This window comes from Apostichopus japonicus, chromosome 22 (assembly GCF_037975245.1).
Source record: "Apostichopus japonicus isolate 1M-3 chromosome 22, ASM3797524v1, whole genome shotgun sequence".
NCBI classification, from domain to species: domain Eukaryota; kingdom Metazoa; phylum Echinodermata; class Holothuroidea; order Aspidochirotida; family Stichopodidae; genus Apostichopus; species Apostichopus japonicus.
This window is the reverse complement of record NC_092582.1, coordinates 870,151-895,678: the sequence shown is the minus strand read 5'-3', so window position 1 is coordinate 895,678 and position 25,528 is coordinate 870,151. Positions and strand designations below refer to the sequence as shown.

Genomic DNA, 25,528 nt, shown 5'->3' with positions numbered 1-25,528 from the left:
GCATATGAATTCACCACAGATTACAGCATTGACAGACTTTGATAAGCAGTTAAAATAAATGGTACAGGAATTGTCTGTACACTTAAGCAGTAACACAGTTACGTACTTAGGAAATTACGCAGTTAGGTAGTTACGCAACTACGCAGTTATGCACTTACGCAAGTTACGCAGTTGCGCAGTTACGCACTTACGCAGTTACACTACCTCGTCGAGGCATACAAGATATTTTATTTGGACGTACTGAACAACAGGCTTAAATGCTCAACCAGTTTATATTACTAAATAAAACATCTCTTTTCGAGATCACTACCGAACCAGTACGTGGGTAAATGTATTGTAACGTCACTTCCCTGTCTGGTGGGGCAGTCTTTAATGATGGGGTTGGCGGAAGAGAGTCTCGACAAAAAGATGACAATGAAGAGGATGATAAAGTGCCTGTGGCACAGTGGTACCGTTTGTTCAAACCTACGACTTACACTTAGGTTCATTAGATATCCTTACATTAGAACTTAGCCTTACACTACGCAAAAAGTACATGTTAGCGCAGTTCCTAAACGCGGCGTCTAAACGCAGCGTAGAACACGGCTCTAAACGCAACACCCAACGCAGCGTCCAACGCGGCGTCACACACAGCGTATAACGCAACGTACAACGCGGCGTCCAACCCAGCGCAGAACGCAACGTATAACGCAGTGCTAAACGCCACGCCCAACGCAAAGTCCAAGGCGGCGCCACACGCAGCGTCTTAATATGAAAACAGATTAAAGCTATAGGGTTAACTAAATGGTGTCTGCAATACTGTTAACAGATGCAAATATACTAAGAACCAATCGATTGACTAAATGGCAGTAACGTATCTTTCTGATATCTGACCTAGGCTATTCACTTATGTTCCTACTTACGGACTAACTGAAAAATATACAATCACGGCAGAATACTGATCTCTACTAAAGTACACACATTGTCACGTAGTTCAGAGCGCTACTGAATAACGTAAAATGATAACAATCGGTCAATAACGTTACTCCTACATAATTGGGCGTAATCTATCCCTCAGTGAAATATCGCAGTTTGCTAACAATTTATACAACTCATAAATGTATCCAATAATATTCTAAATGCTTACAATATCTATGAACAGTTAAACACGGTGCTGTGGTATTAGAAACCTACCAACTTGGATAATAGTAAATGATATGATAACGTACCGTACGTAGATGTCTTGAGAGATTTTGTCAAAGAGTCCCTCCTGCACGTACCAACAGCTCCTTTTATACTAGCCTGAACAATGGCTTAAGTTTACGCGCGTGAGAAAGTTACTACTTCAAAGAGCACCGCCTTAGTGTTACCAGACTTCCGGAGACCGAGAGGCCAGGTGCACGATTACTTACGTCATAGTAAACAACTTAACGGGGATTTCCCGACATAGAATCATAGCGTTTGTGAGCCTCCTAGTGAAGTCGAAATTACAATTATCGAACCCCCTATAGAAAGTGACAACAAATATGATGTCTTAAAAATACACCCTAGTTTCTTGCTACTTAAATACACTTAGCGCAACAATAGTTTTCTTAGAATTCCCTAGGTGTACGAACAATATCCCCCCCGTCACCCCAAAGATACCCGATGTAATCTTTCCTAAGACAAACAATTAAACCTAGAAGTCATGCCAAGCACATAATTGTGTGATAGAATAAATATACCAGTTTAGTGGTAGCAACTTACAGAAAATAGGTGGTTCTCTCAGTTCTTTCTTTGTCAGGGGCCAATCTCGGAATAACTTGTGAGCTTGGTGAGCTAAAACTAATCAAACAATCTGCGCTACCACTAACAAGGGGAAACATCTCCAAACTCGGGTACTGATTCAACAAAGTTTACAAACAAACAAGGGTACGGTTTTCATTGGCTGTCCCCACCTGCAACTCGCAAAAGCTCTACACATATTTTGGGAGAGGGGCCATCGACGGGCAGAACTGAGGGAACGTTCAATCCTAAAACGATAATATTACACTAACAATTTACTTAAAGGGATACTTTCCGTTACAATTTACATGTTTTTTGGTGTTTTGGCGTAAGTAAGTGTTTCTCTGCATGTTTGTCTATGTATGTGTATGTAGCCCGTATGTGTGTGTGTTTGGGTGTATGTACATATATTCGAATGTGTATGCGTGAGTTTTGTTTTCACTGAAGGTATGTTTTTTTTTTTATTTGTATATGTAAAACGGTTTAAGAAGAAGAGAAGAAATACTAAATTTTCGCATTATGTAAATAATTCCTTTGTATCATTCAGATGACATACCTATGTCGTTATCAAACTCTAACTATAACAGGCGCGTATCCAGGATTTTCTAACCCGGGGGGCGCGAATTACTATCTAAGCAGAGCGCCACCATCAGTTGGCGCGCAGCGTACAAGAAAATTTCTGGTTTTGATACCCCCCAGATCACCGGAAATAGCACTTCTCGGGCTCGAAAATGACCAACCAGATGTACACTTTTGCCTGAGAACCAAGTATTTCCCAAAAGTTGTTTCCATCTATAACTTGATTGTCACCAGTCACACATCAAGTTCGACCTCATTGCATGTCCTATGAATCATTGCTTTTGTAGGTGATTCTACGTCACGGCCCACAATATCCGAAAGCCCCACTTTTCAAGGTTTTAAGCCCATTATTTGTTGAGAATTTGAAAATTCACATTTCTCGTGAATAAAATTACTTGAAAACATACCCATAATGTTGCACAAAATTCAATCTATGGACAAGCAATATAGAAAAACCTCCTTGATCCCCTAACAGACAGGTCAAAGTTGCACGAGTAGAGGAAAGTATGATGAAGAATGTTGGTGAGGAAATTTTCGAAAATTCCGACACAGTTAATTTATTGGTGTAGAAATGTTGCAACCTCTTATAACGGCTATTATAAAACTTGGTTGAAGGAAATGAAAAATAGCAGATATTTCCGATATCAGGTATATCGAAACCGAACACTACACACAGAGGCGTAGGTCCGTAGGAGGCGGTGGCTGCAGCCCCCCTCCCCCCCCTGCAACCAAATATTTCCCCATCTTTTTCGGGCACCTACTGAAAGAAAAATAAATAGCAATGAATAGCTTAAAAATGATCTCCTTGGTAATTAAAATAAAGTTCTAAGCTTGGCCGACATTACTACTGTAAAAGAGTTTTGACATAAATGGATCTGTATGATTTTTCTCCATCTACATAAGACATTCCGTTGTTTACATAGCATCCAGCGGTATACTGCGCAACTTTCACAGACCGTAAGGTACACGATTCCATGCACTGAAATGACCGATGCTTGCTTATATGATATTGGCATTGATTTGTTGAACGCGCGCGGAGCGCGTGAAAAATTTTGGCTTTTTTTTCGGGCAAGTCATTACAGCAACCAAATCCAATTTGGCTCCTACGCCTTTAACTACACACAGACAGTTCTTGAGGCTGTTCATCGTGGAACATGCATTTCAATGCTCACTGATATGATGTTATATCTGCTCTTTGCTTTACAAATTCGAACAGGCGTGTAGCGAGTAATTGCCAAGGAAGGGGCGAAGCCTGTAGGCAAACTATCTAAGCGAAGCGCCACCATGAGTTGGCGCGAAGCGTACAAGAAAAATTTTGGCCGAAAATGCCTCCCAGATCGCTGGAAATGACACTTCCCAGGCCTTGTACGTTGCATCTAAGCATTGTCTATTTTGAAATTACTAGCGATGTCATAAAGAAAATTTGCCCGGGGGGGGGCGGTCGCCCCCTTCCCGAAATGCGTCATGTACCCCGACGACTCGGTCGAGTTCAAGACCAGCCACAGTTGGTTCCATATAGCACAATTGTACAATTGTTTAAGGCGTCCATACACACACATGTTATGATAGACCATATATAGTATTTATATAGATACATTAGTGAGAGAGGAAAAATGGAAACGTCAAAAATGGAGTTGTCCGTGTAAGGGGTAGGGTGAGGCGCACACCTCCTCTGTAATCCTTGATCTGTCACTGGCTACCCTGTGTATATTATAGGGATCAGCGCTTTAACTATGACTGTTCTCTTTCTCTTCCCGAGGTCTTGACTATCTTCTACTCCCTCCTTTTTTCCTTTTTCTCTCTTTTTTCTTTTTCTTTTCCCTTCCTTCCTCTCCTCCTTTTCTTTTTTCCCCCTCCTTTTCCCTTTTTTCTTCTCTTTTTTTCTCTCCTCTTTTCCTAACCCGGGGGGCGCGCGCCCCCAACGCCCCCCTGGATACGCACCTGTATAATAGGTGTACCATATACATGTATAATATTCGTGAATAAATGAGATTGGGAAAAAATATTATTATTACTATTATTATTATTATAATAACGTGTAAACGCTGGTTTAACTTGATCAGATGATAACCAAGTTATTGCTGATATTATTTTTATGCCTTTACAGATATCTCCCAGTTACATATGGACATTTCACCGACAACTTCATTAACAATCAATCCATCTGGCCAGTTTGTATTGGTAACCCCGATTGATGAGGTGACCATCAGTTGCAGGAGTCAATTAAACAGTGCACAGTTAAGTGGGGATACACGAATAAGAAAGGACGGCGAAGATACACAGGGAGAACTATCCGATGACACTTCTGTCTTTCGTCTTGTAATTATAAGCCCTACAGCAGAAGATAGTGGAATATACACCTGTTTGAGTAGTGGATTGAGTCATTCAATAAACGTCACATTTGAAGGTAAGTGTTCTTTGCCTAGCATCTGTAGCTTTTTCTAATGGAAGAAAAAATCCATCTTCGACAGTATAGATAACCGTTACAAAGACATGTTACTAAACCAATAACAGTTCACCGGCTTCTTGAAGATACAAATTGCTGTCAATAAGCAAAGACTTTTACGTAGCCAAGTTGACGAAACGTTAATCCAAATAATTCTATTTTCAAGAGGGGTACAGGGTTAAGGTTAAACTGTTCGAGGTACGATCATTACCTTGGAATATATTTAGGAGGTACATACCCGCATAAATGTTACAATACAAAAGCAACATTTTTCTTAAACCTTGTAGATTGCATGTAGTATAAACAAAGGTGATGTAGGCATCATGGAATTTCATCTACTATTTGATTTCAATTCATAATAATGGTATTGTAACCGTATCATTGTAAAATGTATTTCTATATATCTAGCATATATTGAAAACCTTGTTCACGGAACACATCCTAACTAACGATATGTCTTATAAGTTCTTGGGCTGCTACACTGTATGATAGACAACAAACATGGGACATTTAAGAAGTTAGTAGATTGCAGCATATTTGGCATCATTTATGTTACCCTGGATACGATATTCAGATAATTTACATTATCATTCCGAAGATGGGTTTTACATTCAGATACTACAATGTTTAACTAATGGTCCCTCAGCTATGATTGGTGAACGTGTCACTTATATTTGCAAACTAAAATCCCCATAGCGGTATTGCACGTGAGATTTGTGACTGTGAATGTTATATAATGCCTCAGTGAATTATGACGTAAAAGGTCAAAGGTCACAAGATCTATCCGTAAACTGCATTTTGGCCAATACGCTCGTACTATCATGAAAAATGGTCGAAAACACTAAACTCATGTGGGACATATCGCACAGTAATTAATGTTGCCAAACCGTAAGGATGGTAGATATCACATCAGTATGCGCCTCGGCACGTGATCTTTGCATGGGCGTCAACAGGTGGGGGACGGGGGGGACATGTCCCCCCCACTTTCAAAAGTGGAGGGGATATCATATCATTTGTCCCCCCCCCCCACTTTTCAGAGCAGTTATTAAAAAAATCACATGCATATGCGCGATTTTCTATCACAATTGCTGAGCTGATTCAAGTAGAATGTAACTTAAGAATCATTATCAATAAATTGCACTGGAAATTAGAACAGTGCTTGGCCCTTTATCCCCCTTCCTCTGATATTCACCCTCCCCGCTTCGTCCGAGACCTCTGATAAAAGTTTGTGCGATGTTTGAACGATGTTTTAGAGTGTTTTGTGGAAGCACCCCTTCTCGCCAGAAATGGAATTCCCCTTGCCCTACACTGTGAATCAGAGAAAACGACGCATTTCAACTTGAAAACAAGTCGAAGACCCCACCAGGAAGGTAATATCATATATTTTAGGCCCTACAGACAGTATTCTGCCTGTATGCAGGGTATTATATGATACCAAACTACCGAAAATATTTCGTTTGAGATGGACGCTGTGTAATTCGTCTCCCTTGGTGTCAGAACGGCATCTTTCTACCAGTACTTTCTGTCGGAATTTAGTTTTGTGAGACAAAATTTCTCCTCACAGATCTGGTTCTGATGTAACTAAAAACGACTCAGGAAGGCCGTCTCCTGCGATCTAGGGGGTCTTATGTACCCAAAATTTTCTGGTACGCTACGCGCCAACCAATGGTGGCGCTCCGCTTAGATAGTATAGTGTCCCCCTCACTTTCTGAAACCTGCTGACGCCCATGGATCTTTGACATTTGGTTGAAGGTCAGAGGTGCAAGGTAAAAAAAAGACAGTACAATCTTGGCAAATATTTATACACCTACACGACAAAACGACCAAAACCATCGATTCATTAGGAAAATCAGACGTTGCAAGTTCACAGAGCATTAGTTTATGGTAAATACCAATGGTCATGTGATAAAAGTAGGTCAAAGCTGCAACTTCAAATGTAGTTCTACCTTGCTACTAGTTATAAAGTAAAAGGTGATAAGTCAAACGTCAAATAACCAATACATACTTCTTTCAGTACATACATATCGTTAGACCTCATTGCCATGTTCCATTCAGTAGAAACGCAATGTTTGAAGGTAATATATGTGGTATGATGTTACTTTCAACTACACTGACAATAGCCCACCATTAACTATACTGACACGCACTGCCCTGTTTATGCTCTAAAAGTGGACGTAAGTTTCCAATAATCTTCTATTGATATAATATTAAAGAATTAATTTAATTCAACAGTAGGTTTAGATAAAGGGCCACAGATTTAAAAACTGAAAATTACAAATGTTTTAAGGCTTTATTTAAGTTGGTTAAACAGTCATGTTGAGGCACATCCGAATCTGCTATACATTCAAATATGGCCCACTGTGTCTCTTTAGAAAAAAAAAGTGGAGGTTTGTTGTTATTCTAAAGCTGTCGTGTCATAAAATGTTACGTTATAAGCTAATTAGAATTATATTATGTACATGCATACCTATATACATTTCCTCGCTTGTTTGAAAGTGTCGAGCAACACTGCCAGTGGCTTACTCAGGACTACTAATGTGAGGTGCAGTTCTAACAATCCTCTGGACCATTAAGGTTTGAAGCTAAACTGCTATGGATGGGCCAGAAGCAAATACATGATTTGAAAGGAAGCGTGTGTTTCCCTGGACCCTGTTGACGTTGAAGCCGCTCATATAGGGTGTCTGGGAGTTCTTTACCAGTAATAAAAAAGGCATCGAATTGTTAAGTTAGGTTTTTATTAAGCTCACGAAGCAATATTGTGCCAATAAATGCCTTCTGAGAGGACAGGGACATCATTAGACTACCTCAGTGGTACTGTACATCACTTTTTGTGAAAACTGAGTCTTCATATTCAGGTTTCAGACCGGAACAAACAGTTAACCAGTATTGGGATTTTGGCTTGGAATATTCTGTTATTATTGTAGGACCAGTGTACTCACGAAGCATCCTCGGTATACAGTTTATCAGTAAGCCCACTATATATCCAGTGCAACGTTTAGCAGATAAACTATTAAAGAAATATTTCAAATTGCCACCAACATGTTATATATATTTTTACACTTAGTATTTGGTGTCTCTATGTCTATATCAATGCCGTGTACAACCATTAATTCCTTTACTCTCTGAATTATCATCATTCTATTGAGGATCATGAGATTTACACTGTGGTCCGTGGTCTGTAAATCTGTGGTTCCGCGATTCTTTAGACCGTGGTTCTGTGGTCCTCGTTAGCAACCGCGTCGCTTCATCTTCCGGCCGTTTGGAATTGATAGCATTACCTTACCCTAAGTTAGCTCTCTTAATCTTTGCGTTTGCCTGCTGTATTTGTACTGCAATTTGTAATATTAAAATCCACCATCTACAAAGTACTGTATCATTTAAATCAGTGACGCTACATGCCCATACATACACTATGCTCAAGAGCGTTAGGCTAATGTAGCATTTATACCACATTTGATATGTTTTACCCACTGATGATGACGATGATACATTCAAGTTTTATTAAAGAAAGCAAAAAAATAAAGAAATCATAGCTGGATTAAATAAACTCATTAAAGGCAATACTAAAATTATGCGGAATATCTGTTGGTAGAGATTTTAAATACCGACCATGTTGACAATCCCCTATAACCTTTTTTCAATCTAGCATTAATGACTGATTCAAAATTACATTTATCCTGAGGAAATGTGTATAGAATTTGAAATCCAACAATGTTTGCGAATGTGCATGCAGTTTGAGTTACATGAATATTAAATTCATAATTAACAATGTCAATGCTTAATCGAATTCAATGGACAACTAATCCTTTGGACCATTGCAATTGCATTTTTGTTTTTCATCCTTTGAATTTTGATTATATATGAAATTATGAGATTTTCATTTAATATTTGCAGAAGATAACCGTTGTTCGAGACCAGATTTCTCTGCGAATATTATTGCACATGTCGGAGACGGAGAAGACACCACAGCTATAGGGAATCGTAAATCCTTCATGGGAGGTGAAACGATCACTTTCCGATGCAAAGACGTTAGGTATCAGTTATTAGATGGCCCGATCCACAGACAATGTATAGACGGGGAATGGACCGAACATGCTCCAAGATGTGGTAAGTTGATTTTGGTTCAATCTCTATCAACAACTGAGACCAATCTTGGCTTTGTATCTCGAGTTAATGTTCTTGTTATTGAGAAATGTTATATACTGGGTTAGTGTTTAACAATTGTATCTATTATCTTTCATATAGACAATTAATTCTATAGAAAAGAATTTAGTTTACATTATGTAACAGCTCATCAACACTCCGTTCACAATGTAATCATATCAGTTGTATTTTATCTCGGCAGAAACCTCTCGGTTAAAGGTTGGTGTGGGTAATACGATATTTAGAGCAGTATCACCCGATGGTACGTTCATTGTTTATCCCATTGAGGGTACGGTCAACATAAACTGTCAGTCACAGACAGGAGGTCGTATAGGGAACAATGCTACTATAACGACGAACAGTACAACTCAGCCGTCACGTAGAGCTTACTCAACTGGCAAATTAAAACGTTTACGGTTACGTAATCCAACTTCAGGAAACGACGGAACGTACACATGCGAAGCTGGATCTCAGAGACACTCAATCAGGGTCAAATTTCAAGGTAAGTTGAGGGAAATGCTTAACGCTAGTCTTTTTAGAAAACAAGTAAAGGAATATTATTTTACATGAATTAATTTAACCTGTTCAGAACATTGCCATTTCAGATGCCAGATATTCGAGCTCTATAAGAACACCAGTATGCGTAGTTTACTAAGTAATGTATTTGGTTCGCTAGTGGTTGGCTCTTATGACCAATGCACTAAATAATGGTAATATTTTATAATAATATTTCAACCAACCAACGAACGGCATGTATACAATACCCGGTCAAATTAGTCTCACTCAATCAACCACTTCCAAAAGGCGAGTTTTTAAGCCAGGGAGAAGTGGTCAGATGAAGATAATCATTGGATTCAGAAGGGTATAGTAATCATAAACATAAACAAAATTTGAGAGAAAGAGGAGACAATCAATTAGCAGAAAAAAAAGTTTGAACGTTATGATATGTTTTGCATGATTGGCAATTTGTGATGAATTGTCTTTGTAGCCTAAATCCAGCCGCATTTAATCCCATATTCCAAGTTCCCAAAGCTTTTCCAATATATTTCATATTATTCAGCCTTACTGTTTCATATTTTCCTGTTCGAATCGTCATCCACAAACTTGCTAATTCCACTTTTCTCCTATACTCGTTGTTCGCAACAGATATCCGATGCCCTGCACCGGAAAATTTTTCAAATGGCAGGTGGGAGAGCGCAACTGCAAATACATTAAATCCAAATGCGTATATCCTGAATGAAAAGGTGACGCTCCAATGTAACCATGGTTTTCACGAATCCAGTAACCAAAAATCACGGTGTAACTACCAAGGGCAATGGTCACCGCCATTATCGCCTTGTATAGCCGATTAGTCGAAGACAGACATCATCATCTCCTACAGGGATATGGATGGAGAAGGAGTGACTTGATATCCGCCATCGACCTAGAAATAATGGCTGTAATGAACGGTTATCACATTATAATGATACCGTTACACCTGTAGACAAGTGTCTACACCATTACGTAGATTGTAACAAAACTGTAATAAAGTATATTCACTGATCTATTTTTCATACTATTTACACTTTTAGCGGATTTTTTTTATGATAAATTGTACGAAAATAAAACTGTACCTTTGTAAGTGAGAGTAAACTTACCTTTCGAACTACATTACTGCTCGCCTTGTGAATTAAATTTGACCAGAGACTCTTACAGTTTATTATTTGCAATTAAGAAACATCTCAGATCAATAAATGAAATTTTCGGTGTGGGCCATAACATTCACCTAATAACCACTGGTAATTTTAAGTTTACTAGAGACCACTGGCGGATCCAAGGGGGGGGGGGGGCAACGGGCAATGGTCACCGCCATTATCGTCTTGTATAGCCGATTAATCGACGACAAACATCATCATCTCCTACAAGGATATGGAAAGAGGAAGAAGCAACTTTAGATCCACCATAGAGCTAGAAATGATGATTGTAATAAATGGTTATCCCCTCATAACCATACAGTGAAACTTGTAGACAAGTGTTAACTATACTAAACGTTTAGTTTTTACAATATTACATAGATTGTAACAAAACTGTTATAAAGTGTCTTGCACTGATCTATTTTTCATATTTTTTACAATTTTAGCGGAATTTTTATTATAAATTGCATGAAAATAAAACTGTATCTATGTAAGTGAAAGTAAACTTAACTTTTGAATTACTCCTTGTAACTTAAATTTAGTCTTTTAAAGTTTATAATTTGCAATAAAGCAACATCTCAGATCAATAAATAACAATTTTTCGGTGTTGGCCATAACATTCACCTAATAACCACTGGTAATTTTAAGTTTGCTAGAAACTTATCATTTGTTATTTAAAGAGACAGTCGGTTTACAGTCATAATAGGAAGATTATGCACGTTACTTTCATTATAATATTGATTTTAAAATATATGAATAACCGAGAGTAAAGCAGACCGCTTCAGTGACTGCAATTTTACAATTTGATAAATCGTATAAATCCGAAACTCGCAAAGAGAAATTAAAAGAGAGACAGAAAGACAACGAAAGCAAAGAAAAAAAGCGCACATATCCGGTCAAGCACCGTTTCATCCATCGTTATGTCATGATTTTGTAGACATATTCACGTAAGAAATATAAACACATTGAATTGAAGTTTACTACAACACATGCGATTAATTACATTGTCCCCACCTAGGCCTTCTATCGTCAGTCGTGAGAAAATAGATTAGTCGGCGATATTGTTCTTAATTCAGCTGGTGCACCTAAATTTCTATACTACAGGGTTCACCTCCTCCAACATTCTCAACGTCAGACAAAGTATGTAATGAAACTTGCTTATAAAGACCAAACATGCCTCTTTTGTCTAGTGGAGGACCCTTGGCCCCTACCTGTTAGTCGGTTTCGATGACCTCACGGCAACACTCCTTCTTTATATAATCCTTGATTCGACCCTGGTGCTTCCATAACGGTTCAGGCCCTACTAATAGCAGTCAGGGGAGTTTTGAATTCATTACTATGTATAAGTACAATATTGACGGGCAATGCGTCTTGAGCTACTTGTTTAGATCCAACTAGCTGTGTGAAAATGCCCCAGAATGCACAATGGCGTCGAAAGAATTACCTACTGACAAAAATAAAATCATCGACTTGCCGCCGATCCTTCAATAAAGATAAGGCCACTACTTAGATTAGTCGGGGAAATCCTACACTATACTTGGAAGTAAAACCACGAAATTATACACCAAAAAATACACCAACAAATCTCTTAAATCGACTGGAACAAGGGCGTAGGAACCGGGGGGCTGGGGGCGCCAGCCCCCCCAGTGAAAAATGTGGAGGGGCGGAAGGATCATTCCGCCCCCCCCCCCCTCTTCGCAAGTCAGAAAACCCCTTTTTTCATTTCCAAATGAGAAAACAAAATCTCATTTGGAGCACCAAATTGCATCTAAGGCCTGGTGAAAATACAAAATTAAGTTTAAAAATGGAGAGGGTGTTGAAGTGTGCTATATTGCACCAAATTGCATCTGAGGCTACCTGGAAATGCAAAAAATTCCAAAGGGGAGGGGGACACCCCCTCCCCTTACACCCCTCCCCCAGGCCGGCCATCAGTCTTCAGCCCCCCCCCCCCCACTCAAAAGTACCTTCCTACGTCACTGGACTGGGAAATAGGTTGGCAAAACATATACTAATCTCTAATGGGAAATGACAAATACCCTTCAAATTTCAAGCACAAGTACGATACCGGAAATAATATATTCAGCATTTATCTTTTTTATCTTTAGAAAAGTACATCAATGTTGAATCACACGACTAATCTCTACAAATCGAAGTTAATAATGTCTTAATTAAAAGGATTTTCTGGTGACTGAAATTGATTGATTAGCAAAGTTTGAGATTCTTTTTCACACTTACGTCAAAATCATATCCTCGTAGCATTTTGAAATTGATGAAATTTGTGTAAATGCATCTGGAAAGAGCATATGCATTATGCCTTAAGACAATTTAGTTGCATTATGTTTAGATATAATTCTCGTGTTTATGAAATTCAAACTATAGAGAAAATGTTTATCCAAAAATGTTAATGTCAATATATCTGTTATAATGTTGCAGCTTAATAAGGAGAGGTATAGCATTTCCTGTTCATATGTTGTAAATATATGGTGAGGTAGCATGGTGTCACATTAGTGTCCACACGGTAGAATATACCAGTATAAGAAAAGTAAATATTAATTAAGATACAACATAAACTAGGACCAATATCACCAGCTAATGCGGGATTATTTGCACAGGCCAGTACTCCCCAGCCATGAGGTATATTATTATACGAAGAGAATGCATCAATGGTTACATGGAAATTGCTTCTTGCCTCCCCCCCCCCCCCCGCTTTCAATATTAGATTGCAACTCTTTTTCTCCAGACTTCCCAAACCAGTTTCCACGCAGGTAATTTCAATTGCGAAAAACTCGTGGTAAAATATGCCCCCACAACTATCCCAGATACTATGATTTCCCAATGTCTTGTGATCTTGCAATGAGGTTTATATGTTTTATACAGTGCTCTTTGTGAAAAGGGATATTATGCACGTAAAACAGGTTCTCGGTTTCGCTTAAGTTTTAATAACCACACAAAAAATAATTCGTCATAATTTTGCAGGATTACGAACATAATTATGTATCTACGTAGATAATTTCTCAAAAACCTAAAATGCATTGTAATTGCTTCTTACTTCAAATCCGTAGTGAACGTACGGGCCTTAACAAAGACTTGGGACCCCTAAAGAATCATTTCCCCAAACATATGTAGGTATTTGTATGTATTTGATATCCTTCTGCAAGCAGGAACTCGCAAAGAAGCCTTACTGGCTTATCAAAGCCGCAAGATGAGCGAAGTCAGTCTCTTAGATTCATATTTAACGTCCATTATTATGAATTGTCAATTCTCAACAACTCTGTAACTGGACGACTGTGGACCTTATGGTTGGAAGGCACCGGCGTTAACCACTGAGCGAGAACTGCTAGTTACTCATAGTTATAGGAGTTAACCCTCCTATATGTTATACCATTCTTCATATTATTTGTTCCATGAGCCGATTCCTGTATAGTTATGGTTTATTAAGTCCATCAGCGACCAATTTTATGCTCTGACGTCATACTTCGTTATGATACATTGTGTACTTTTCATTCCACGGCCAAGTATGGCTGGCAAACATTCCACTGGGACCGAAAATTCCAACATATATTCTAAAACAATACTTCCGTATTTGTCAATTATGAGTATTATGAGTCAATTATGAGTCAATATATATATATATATATATATATATATATATATATATATATATGTATATATGTATATATATATATATATATATATATATATATATGTTTATATGTATATATATATATATGTATATATATATATATATATATATATATATATATATATATATATATATATATATATATATATAGGAATAACGGAAACACTGTTAAACAACTATGCTGCATTTAGAGAAAGGCTGGATCTCGAGTGAGATACAATAATTGAATTAGGTAACTGATTGGAAGTAAAACAGCCAATGTTTGGTTTTTGCAGAGCTTTCAAGCAAAACTAGCTCGTCTTCAGTGCATGATCATCGAAAGTGACAAGGAGTAGCAGGAATTGAAACTATTTTATAGAGAAGATGTCGGCATGGTTGTAAAGGCAAAGCGACTTACTGATTTCTGCTGAATTGAGCAGAAGTTTTAGAAATTCGGATTATTTTAATCCGCGTCGGATTATTTTAATCCGATTCCGTCGTAATTGTAAAGGAATTGTTTTGGTTTATCTGGGACGGCAAATCGTTTCTGATGTTTAAACCGAATGGTGCCGTGGTCTTTAGGTTTAGTTCCCAGAAATTTTCTTTCGCTTTCCTAGATTTATCTGTCCAAGAATCGTTCTGGTCAATGGCAATAACACGCAAATTCTCAATTGAATGATTTTGGAGATTGAAGTGATTTGCAACAGGTTGGTAGATCTTATATAGATCTCTAACAGGTTGGTACATATATATATATATATATATATATATATATATATATATATATATATATATATATATATATATATATATATATATATATATACATATATATATATATATTTATATATATATATATATATATATATATATATATATATATATATATATATATATATATATATATATATATATATATATATATATACATATAGAGAGAGATGGCGTGGAGAGAGAGAAGTGGGTGGAGGGCGTGGGTGGAGAGAGGTGGCGAGTTGCCGGGACGTTCTAAGTTCAGATGAAACAGTGACGTACATCTACGGGGAGGGGGGTTTTCTCACCCAATAATTGGCTTAAATCTTAAATAGTGGGAAAATCTGTGGTCAGAAATATGATAGTTGAAAAATTTATCTATGCAACATCTTTTTAAATAATTTAAGATGATAGCACTCTCGACAGGATATTTCTGATTTCTGAGTCAGTAATATTAGGCGATTTCTAATATTTCTAATTTTAGGTTGACATGATTACAAGATTTGACGAAATTCGACCTTACAATGAACCCAAATCGTGTTTCTAATTGCTTGCACAACCCATAATAAAGTTGAAAATACTACAAGCAGTTTACAATTGTCTGAATATGGTCAATTGGCGTTCGATTAAGCACCTCATCATATTAATATATATATAATAAAGTAGCCGGTTAACCTTATTTAAGGTACAAAGAATTGACAACCCATTCGTGTTATACTGCTGAAAATTTCGAATTTGCGGTACGGCACACCTTCTTACGAATCCACCCAGTTCCAAAATTATGATTCTAGTTGGAATATTGATATTCTATCCCCCCCCCCTCCCCCGCCACCACTGCAATCACAATACCCTACCTTGCAACTTCCCGGAGACGGCCCCTTCATGTTCAATGGAGGTTATATCTTTATGTGTACCATATACACTGAAAAAATTAACTAGTCAATATTGCTACGGACTAACGTTAAATTAGTCTGTAACGTTAGTCAATGCACACGGACTAGCAAAAATCTTCGTTTCATCGCTGCTTCTTAGTTAGTTTACACTGACTAAGGAAAATATAATCGCAGCTTAGTCGGTGGCGACGGACTAAGGTATTTTAACCCATGGACTAAGAACGAAACGGACACCCGATTTACGCCATAATCGTAGCTTAGTCGGTGTCGACGGACTAATGTATTTTAACTCAATTCGATTCACTTCAATTTGGAAACCGAGAGGCAACGGCAGCTTGCTGGGCTTGGCATAGTTTCATACGATCACTCTAAGCAACTTTCAACCGTAAATCACCCAAGAAGGTCTTTAGAAGAATGGAGGTATTAACTGCATCATCGGCCTACCTGTTATTCCTTTAACTTGAAGGTAAAATTAAAGTTAATTGTTAGGCCACTGGCACTAGTACTGTATTATGGTTAGTGTAACGCTACCGTTGTCACGTTGGCGTTTCGCAATACACAAGTGCAATGACAGTGAGTAGCCTATAGGCTTCTACTGGGTACTGCAGTGCATTCTCAACACTAAAGTGTGCATTCTAAACACCAATTAACAATGTGTTATGTGTGTATTGGGCTAGATTGAACAGTGGCACATAATCTTCTAATTTATTCTCAAACAAATGCTGGAACTATAAGGCTCAATAGTTTATTTGAAGTCTACACTCATTTGGTAAAGATTTCCTGTAATTTCCCATGTGAATCTAAATGGGTAGGCTTTGTGATATTGAATAAGCAAGGCTAGACCTTCAAACGTACAGTCACAGTAGTCTGAACAAATTATGTTGGCTAGTCAACGGTATTATATGTTGCGAGCAGTCAGGATGCACGCTTCAGTTCTATTTAACCTTTTCATTTATCATTTTTTAGTATTGAATTTCCGGTCACGCCTAGGAAACAATTGCGACATTCCTTCACGGTCGAATTGCTTACTGTAAGAAGTATTAACCGTTTTTTTCTCAGGAAAGCTTGATAGTCTGAAGTTATTATAACATGTGCTTTTAGTATACTGCCAAAAGAGTAAGTTGTTGTATTTGAATTGATATTTTATGTAGAAGTAACGGAAAATTTAGTATGTTTAGTTTGGTCTAATTGCACGTTTTTTTTTTCTGTCCAATGTAGTGCAGGGTTCACTTGCGCGAATTCAAATTATTCTGTTTATGTATATGTATATGCATCGATTCTTAGATTATGATATTTTTTGACATTTATTTGTAATTCAAGCATATCTGTTTAGTAGCAAAATTTAAAGGTTAAGATTAATTAGTTTTCTCTTTTTGATCCTAGATTGAATGAAACTCATTGGCGTAAATAATAGATCAGATGATACAGTTTAACGCAGTTGCTAAAACTCTGGGTATTCTCTAGTCTTCGCCGGTCCATTATATACTTTAGTACTACTAGTAAGACTAAATCAAAACGACCGAAGACAAACTTAGTGTAACAAAGTACCGATTCTCCTCTAGCCTAGGTCTAAACAGGCTTGTTATGTGAGCAAGCAAAATAACAACTAAAAACGATTAGGCCTATAAATAAGTTGGCTCAGTGCATTTCTGTTTCTAAAATTTTATATTTTTAAAGATCATAAAAACAAACAAAGATTTAGCCCATGTTTTATTATCTCTGTATTCTGGGCATTTGATTCTGGTTGCAATGGTGATGACACTCTCGTTCAAATTTTCAGCTTTATACAGTCTGCTTCAAACTTTGGGATTGTTTTTTGAGACTATAGTGGAAGCAAATCTCACATAACTTTGTGGTGACAACTTTATTATTTTTTTTTTTCAAATGATGAATACTTTGCTGTTTCTTTTTTCCAGCAGGAATTGAAAGCCAAATATCTAAGTCAAGGGTGAGCTTTCCTGTGATGTACGACACCAGTGTGGAGGCAACAACAGAAGAGGAGAACTGTGTTATATATGGCTTAAAGACATGTTTTGAGATGATATATTGGTACCCTTCTCAGAACAAAAGAGTTTATCCAAGAGTCCAAAAAGCAAAGGAACAAGTACCATAGAGAAAAAAGATGGAAGAGTGAGTTTAACTTTTGTACCCAACTGTTTAATGATATTTAAGATACTTTTCATAACCTGTTTTAAAAAAAACAGTCTAGTATATCATTTACGTGCAAGCTTCATAAGTTTGGTCAAATTTTCACTGATCTGTAGAGCGGGAGTCCAGAGGGTTTGGTTAGGTGGGAAGGTAACCAATTGCCTGGTACATCACCATGTTCACAATGCATTCCTGTATATGAAACCTGACGACTGGCAAACCGACTGTGGTGGATGTGGCTGGGAGAGCAATTTCAAAGTCACCTAATAGCTAACCTAGAGCAGCTTTCATGGTAACCACATCAAAGTAAGAACAATGTGTCAGGTATGGCCCCAAGAGCAACAAATGGCCATCGCCAGTAATTATTGGTGGTGGGGTACCCCTGCCAGTGATCTATAATTGACCCCTCACGGCTGACCTAGGTCAGCTCATGAGGTAACCACTTGAAACCTACTGGAAAATGTTGGTTAGGACTTCAGATACAAGGGATGGGCATTGCCAGTAATTTTTATTGGTGGGGTACCCCTGCCAGTAGACCCCCAATATGCCCATCCCCTCATTGACCTAGGTGAGCTCATGATTTGACCAGTTGAAACCTACAGGAAAATGATAGGTATCACTTCATATGTAAGGATGGGCATTTCCAGTATTTTTTATTGGTGGGCCACCACTGCCAGAGTCCGCCCATCCCTTACATATAGAATCCTGTCAATAATTTTCCAGTAGTTTTCAACTGGTTAAATCATGAGCTGACCTAGATCAATGAGGGGGGGGGGCTTTTTGGGGGTCTACTGGCAGGGGAACCCCACTAATATAAATTACTGGAAATGCCCATCCCTTACATATATATAGAGTCCTGCCAATCATTTTACAGTAGTTTTCAACTGGTTACCTCATGAGCTAATCTAGGTCAATGGGGATGGGCATTTTGGGGGTCTACTGGCAGGGTTACCCCACCAATGTAAATGACTGGAAATGCCCATCCGTTACATATGAAGTGATACCTATCATTTTCCAGTAATTTTTCAACTGGTTATCTCATGAGCTGACCTAGGTCAATGAGGGAATGGGCATTTTGGGGGTCTACTGACAGGGGTACCCCCCCCCCCAATATAAGTTACTGGAAATTCCCATCCCTTACATATGAAGTGATACCATTTTCCAGTAGTTTGCAACTGGTTACATCATGAGCTCATCTAGGTCAATGGGGGATGGGCATTTTGGGGGTCTACTGGCAGGGGTACCCCACCAATAAAAATTACTGGCAATGCCCATTAGTTGTATCTGAAGCCCTAACCAACATTTTCCAGTAGGTTTCAAGTGGTTACCTCATGAGCTGACCTAGGTCAGCCTTGAGGGGTCAATTATAGATCACTGGCAGGGGTACCCCACCACCAATTATTACTGGCAATGGCCATTTGTTGCTCTTGGGGCCATACCTGACATATTGTACTTACTTTGATGTGTTACCATGAAAACTGATCTAGGTTAGCTATCAGGTGACTTTAAAATTGCTCTCCCAGCCACACCCACCACAGTCGGTTTGCCAGTCGTCAGGTTTCATATACAGGAATGCACTGTGAACATTGTGATGTACAAGGCAATTGGTTACCTTCCCAGCTAACCAAACCCTCTGGGATCCCGGTCTATTGGGATCATTATTAACATGATTAACATAATTATTAAGCTTTGAGAAATAACTTGGTGTTATGCTGTGCAAAGCTAATAATAATTTGGTAAAGCTGCTATTCCTGGCTTATAATTTGAGGGACCTAGATTTAAATGTATACCTCCAAATATGTTATAAAATTTTAATGTAAATGTATGTTTATGATAATGTGAGTTATCATGTGCTATATCTGTATCTGTGCTTACATGTATATCATATTTTCTGTTCACAGGTCAATAATGGTGCAGATTTTGGCTTCCTGAAGACAAGTGGGAGGCCATTTGTAGTTAAGAGAAACACTCTTTGTTCGTGAAGACTTAACTGGTGTCGATTTGGGGTACCACTTTAAAACGAAAGTCATGAGGAACCCTTGCCCAAGATTCAACTTTGCATTATTGTGCAGTGCTATACTTTTGCGATTCATGTTTGATCCATTAACTTGTCTTAACTTTGTTGGAAAAAAAAATCAGATTTTCAGATTTTATTTACAGTGATTTCTTCTCTATCTGTCGAAAGTCAGCCTTTTGTAGACATCAGAAGTTTTATCAGAAATAAATACTGCCAACGTACACATTATTTGTGTTTCTTCTGCTCTCTTTTCTTTCAGTGATGCTAGTCAGTGAAACTAGTTGGGTTTAATTCTTTCAGTGATTCTAGTCAGTGCAACTAGTCAGTCGATACCGACTAAGAAAGGTTAGTCGGGAGAGGCACCATCCTGACTAATGTAAAACCTGCTATAAACTAGTCGGTGGCTCATATAAATTAGTCGGTAAAGACCGACTAATGTCACCAACTAATGTAACTGACTTATATACATTTACCGACTAAGAAATTGTTGATCGACTAAGCTGACGGACTAAGATGACCGACTAAGAAATCCAACTGACTAAGGAATAAATTAGTCGGTATAGCAACTGACTAAGGCTATGTTAGTCTGGAGAGGCACCAGATGGACTAACGCTATGTTAGTCGGTGAACCAATTTAAGTTTTCAGTGTAGGTGATTTGAAGTTGTTTTCTTTTATGAACTGAAAACATATTGCTGCCTTAGTAAATCATAGGCTTACGATTTAGTCCACTCGCGTCTCAGACATGTATGCATTCAGGGGCGTAGCGAGCGGGGGGGGGGGGGGGGTGTCACACCCCCCCCCCAATAATTTGGTCGCTGTCGGCAAATTTTGGGTCTGTCGGCAAAAGGAGAAAAGGTGAAGAGAGCGGAAGGGGAAGAAAGAAGGAAAGCTGAATAGAGAAAAGGAGAACGGGAGCTTCTTTCGTGCCAAATTTGACTTAAAATATGCACCAGATTGCATCTAAGGACGTTTCAAAACTAAAAATTTTCCAAAGGGGAGGGGTAGACCCCCTACCCTTAGACCCCTCCCCCATTTCAGTCACCACTTCCAGATCCGTCGGCAAATCAAATTTGACTTCAATATGCACCAGATTGCATCTAAGGACGTTTCAAAACTAAAAAATTTCCAAAGGGGAGGGGGAACCCCCTCCCCTTAGACCCCTCCCCCATTTCAGTCACCACTTCCAGATCCGTCGGCAAATCAAATTTGACTTCAAATGTGCACCAGATTGCATCTAAGGACGTTTCAAAACTAAAAAATTGTCAAATGGGAGGGGGACACCCCCTCCCCTTAGACCCCTCCCCCATTTCAGTCACCACTTCCAGATCCGTCGGCAAATCAAATTCTCCACACCCCCCAACAAAAACCCCTTCGCTACGCCCCTGTATGCATTAGCCAGTCAGTGACCTAGGTAGGTGAAAAATAAAACTTCCCATTTAATGTGACATGTTCTCTGCGTTCTATGCTGCTTCATTGTGTAATCAAATATCGTTACATAGGAATGGACGTAACTTTAAAGCAAAACATTTAATAATCGTTTTCTATGAACGGTTAATTATTTACTGTAATTTAAAAGCTGTGGACTTCCTGCCATGCCTAACCGAAAACGTTCTCTGTGTATGTTGTGAATTTTCCGAAGCCCCGGAGAATGGTAATGTTATCTACGACCCTGTAAACAGAACAGTTGGTTCAACTGCGAATTTCTCTTGCTCTTCTGGATACGTAATAAGTGGTAACGCCCATCTGGAGTGTCTAGAAACTAAAGAGTGGAACACGGCCAATGATGTTTCTTGTGGTAGGGGCATCGACCTTGATGACATGGCCAGGTGCTAATCAAGAATTTTATAGAGGAGGGGTGCCTTGGGGTTGGTGAAGGCGATAATAATTCTCTTGATCTAAGTGTGAGGCTGAAAAGGGTTTTTATATCCACTGGAGTGACTAGCCATTTCCCAGACTAAAAGTTAACATTTCGACTGACGATCGAGGTGTTTGTGTGTGTTTGGGGAGGGAGGGGGGGGGGTGGGGAGAGATACATGAACCCCTAACTACTTTGCGCAAGCCACTATACCTGAAACAATTCGGTTACTGAAGAATTAGACCTAAGACGAAAGAAAAAATGTATGAATATTTCTTGCCATGATCAAAGTGACTCAAAGTCACAACATAACTCAGAGTAATTTCCTGAGTTAAGTATAGTACAAAGGCCTAAATATCGCCGTGTAATAAATCTCATTTTACCCACGCTTCATGAATCCTTCTCTTGTGCGTGGGTATAGGTCAAACGTATTGATTTCGCGTTTTTCTTCCCAATCCGCATGATGTTGCTTACAGCACCAATGGAAGGTTTTCACATCTTTCAAATTGGTAACTCTAAGTTTACATCTAAAGCTATTAAGTAATTCTCAGTCGATTCTAAAGATAATGAATATTTTAGCTGCAGAATGCAATAGAGACGCAGCACAGGTTACGGCACTCCGTCGAACATGTATGAAGACATGTGTAACCGCTGACGACTGTTTACGCGACAGACCCTGTGTGTGCGATGGCGTCTGTGGATTGTCATGTATTCCGACAAGTAAGTCTAGTCATAAATATTATCAGTAGCAAGAACACATTTTCGCATAAGTCGAGATGCACAAACTCCATCATTACCAATAGCATATATGTGTAAAAATGATGATGATCAGCTTAATATAGCTACACAAAACCAGTAAGAAATATATCTCATTTTATATGCGCCCTGCATGAAAAGAATTGAGCAAGTTTAAAAATCACATCAATGAGTCCGAAGTGTTTCTGTGTTATTCTTTAAGTTGTTTAGATCCTTAAACTTGGTACTGTTGTCAAACTGTGTTCAAAAGTAATCAGTAGGCAACGGCATGGAAATGGACACCCCATCTGAATCATTGATATGAGTTTGACCCATGCCGCTATGATAGGTATCGTACATCTTATCCAACATGGAAAAGACGGGTTTGGTATGCTCTTGGTGGATAAAAAACAACTTCCTGCCTTAACCTTTTCTCACACAACTACATCAACCTATATGCTATTATAAATACTGCACCAGGATTGAAGTCCATCGTCCTTACGGTTTCAAGCAGTCTGTAGTTGAATCTATCTGATCCCTGCATATAAATGTACTGGAGGCGGGATATCGCACTTCCTACATATTTAATACCCTTTCACAACACTAGTGGTGGAGGCTAACAAACTTGGTGCGTTATTGTGCAAATGACATGAGAGGTAGGGGGTCTTTCCAGTTATGGGTTAGGGGTCAACGTAACATGTTATATGTGTGCGATAATATAGCCTACGCCTTTCACGAACTCATATAAACCGCAAGGCAGATGTACTTAAAACCTGGAGTGTGTATGCATATGATGTAGTGTTTCTATATGACGTTACAGGAATAGCGGTTAATGATCAAACGTGGCAAGGAATATATGAAAGTTGATTCAACTTAGTTCTCTAACTTTTAGTTTTCAATTATCTTTTCACAATTAAGCACGAGAGAACTACTGTGACTTAACCCTATAGTTCAAATAGATAATACAAATGTCACCTTAGATCCGTCAACATTAGTATTTGGGACAGTTGCAACGTTTCGCGTTCTCCCGGCAACCTACCTATCGATGGAACAAGAGAAACTCAGCGAAGCTGCTTGGGCAATGGTGACTGGAGTGATGGATCGCTGACGTGTATACCTGGTGGTGAGTACAATCTGGATTTCATTTCTTGAGCCTGGCTACATTTCAGAATGATTAAACACCTGTTATACTTAAACCCCGACCCCGACCCCCGATCGTGACATTGTACTTTTACCCACAAAACTTTGCACCATTCGAAGGGATCAAACGAAACGGAAAATCAAACCAATGACTTGGTGTCCAGTCTTTTTTACTGATTAGGTTGAATTAAAACAATGCGTGGTCAGAGTGTTCACCGTTCCATTCATAACTGTACTATGTAGTTTACGTAGTCTCAATGTCTAGCACCATTAGGTTATGGCCGTGTGTGTCTCTCACCGTGACGTTCTTGCAGCGTAGAGAGAGACAGTCGTCCGAAGGACACATTTCACAACTATCCTCCAGTCCTTAGTTGATTCACCTGCACTGGGTCTCGCGAAAATTGTCCAATGTGTAAGTCTACGTTGGTCTAGCTATGAAGTGCCATGACTTCTTGAACTAGTTGTACTTAAGCTCCGACCGCACCATTATCCGCACACAGCTTGTGGCTTCAATCTCAAGTTTCGCTCGTCGCGACAAACAGACAAAGTTGCAGGTCATACAAATGTGAAAAATCTCGGTTTCTTTACATAGAACTGAACTTCTAATATTCGATGATATGAATCCTGAGATGTGTAAGCCCTAACCAAAAATGGAGCCACGACACTAAATTGTGTGTGTGTGTGGGGGGTGGGGGGCATTTGATAATATGTCCCCCACCCATCCAAATGTGGGGGGACGTGCCCCGTCCCCCAGGATTGACGCCCTTGCTGGTAAGCTGTTCTAAAGTTTTCTCAACAACCTTTATTTTGAGATCCCATGTCTTTATATGGTCATCAAATAGTTTAGTGAAATAGAAAAAAAAACAGTCTGGTGAGTTACTTTGAAATATCATGACATATATTTTGTGAGTTTGACACCAGCATTGACATTTTTCGACAAATCTGCAAATTGCGCTTGGAAAATAAGGTAAGATTGACTGGGCTTTTAGCCAAGTAACATACTAAATGACCGAACTATATTTCAAACTGACATCAAAAATTGCATCTGAAACATTATTAGGATGATAGACTGATTCTCAGCGATAGTATTGTTTCCTTCCTAGAAAATTTGTTTTTTTTAGCGGTTTAAGGAGCATCAGGGTACGTCCCAGAAGTGAAAACCCGGCCTATGCGCTATGTCACGTCCGGTTTCTTAGCAACTATAACCTACTGCAGGTCCGCGGTCGATGGGTCGTTCATGAGTGGTCATCAAGGAGATTCGAGACTATTCAGACCAATGATATATTTTTCGCACATGTAATTTTTTTTTCGACACCCTGAATCCCAGTGGGAGGGCGACTGGGGGAGGGTGCGACAAGCTTTCATGGGAGCTGTCGCCCCACGCCCCACCCCCTTGGCTACGCCACTGTACCTTAGTAATGAGCCGTGCCTCCCCTGAACATTACTATTTACCACGTGCTACCTCTGGAATTGTACAGTAAAAAAGTGACAGAGAAGGCCGGCTTTTAAAATTATATTTTTCTAAATATTTTCACAAGTATCCTCACTCATCCTTCCATCAGTATTATTACTTCACCATAAAAACCTGAGGAAAGCAAAACGTCTGCACTTGTCATCGGCAATCAACGCTTTCTAAAACACAACAAGGAGGGGAGGGGGGGGGAGGGATCAGCGAAGCCCTTTAATATCTTTGTAATATTTCCTGATGTGTAACCTTTTAACCTCTAAAAACGATAAACGCAATACTAACGGAAACTCATAAGGTTAAACACACGATTAC

General features: G+C 38.9%; 2 protein-coding genes and 2 long non-coding RNA genes across 18 annotated transcripts in view; all 4 read left to right on the top strand.

Annotated features, from left to right (window-relative positions):
• LOC139964060 (sushi, von Willebrand factor type A, EGF and pentraxin domain-containing protein 1-like) overlaps window positions 1-25,528 on the top strand; it is a 495,975-nt gene that overhangs the window by 126,672 nt on the left and 343,775 nt on the right. The gene's annotated exons all lie outside the window — the stretch shown is intronic.
• On the top strand, window positions 4,432-11,181 carry LOC139964070 (uncharacterized). Its single transcript, XM_071965427.1, has 4 exons — window positions 4,432-4,729; window positions 8,663-8,875; window positions 9,114-9,413; window positions 10,058-11,181. Exons 1-4 carry the CDS (start codon window positions 4,447-4,449, stop codon window positions 10,261-10,263), a joined length of 1,002 nt encoding a protein of 333 aa, XP_071821528.1. The 5' UTR covers window positions 4,432-4,446; the 3' UTR covers window positions 10,264-11,181.
• LOC139964077 (uncharacterized) lies at window positions 15,874-20,661 on the top strand. Its single transcript, XR_011791824.1, has 3 exons — window positions 15,874-16,968; window positions 17,769-17,982; window positions 19,902-20,661. It is a non-coding gene; the product is annotated as an uncharacterized lncRNA (long non-coding RNA).
• LOC139964074 (uncharacterized) lies at window positions 21,643-23,662 on the top strand. Its single transcript, XR_011791821.1, has 3 exons — window positions 21,643-21,813; window positions 22,453-22,593; window positions 23,527-23,662. It is a non-coding gene; the product is annotated as an uncharacterized lncRNA (long non-coding RNA).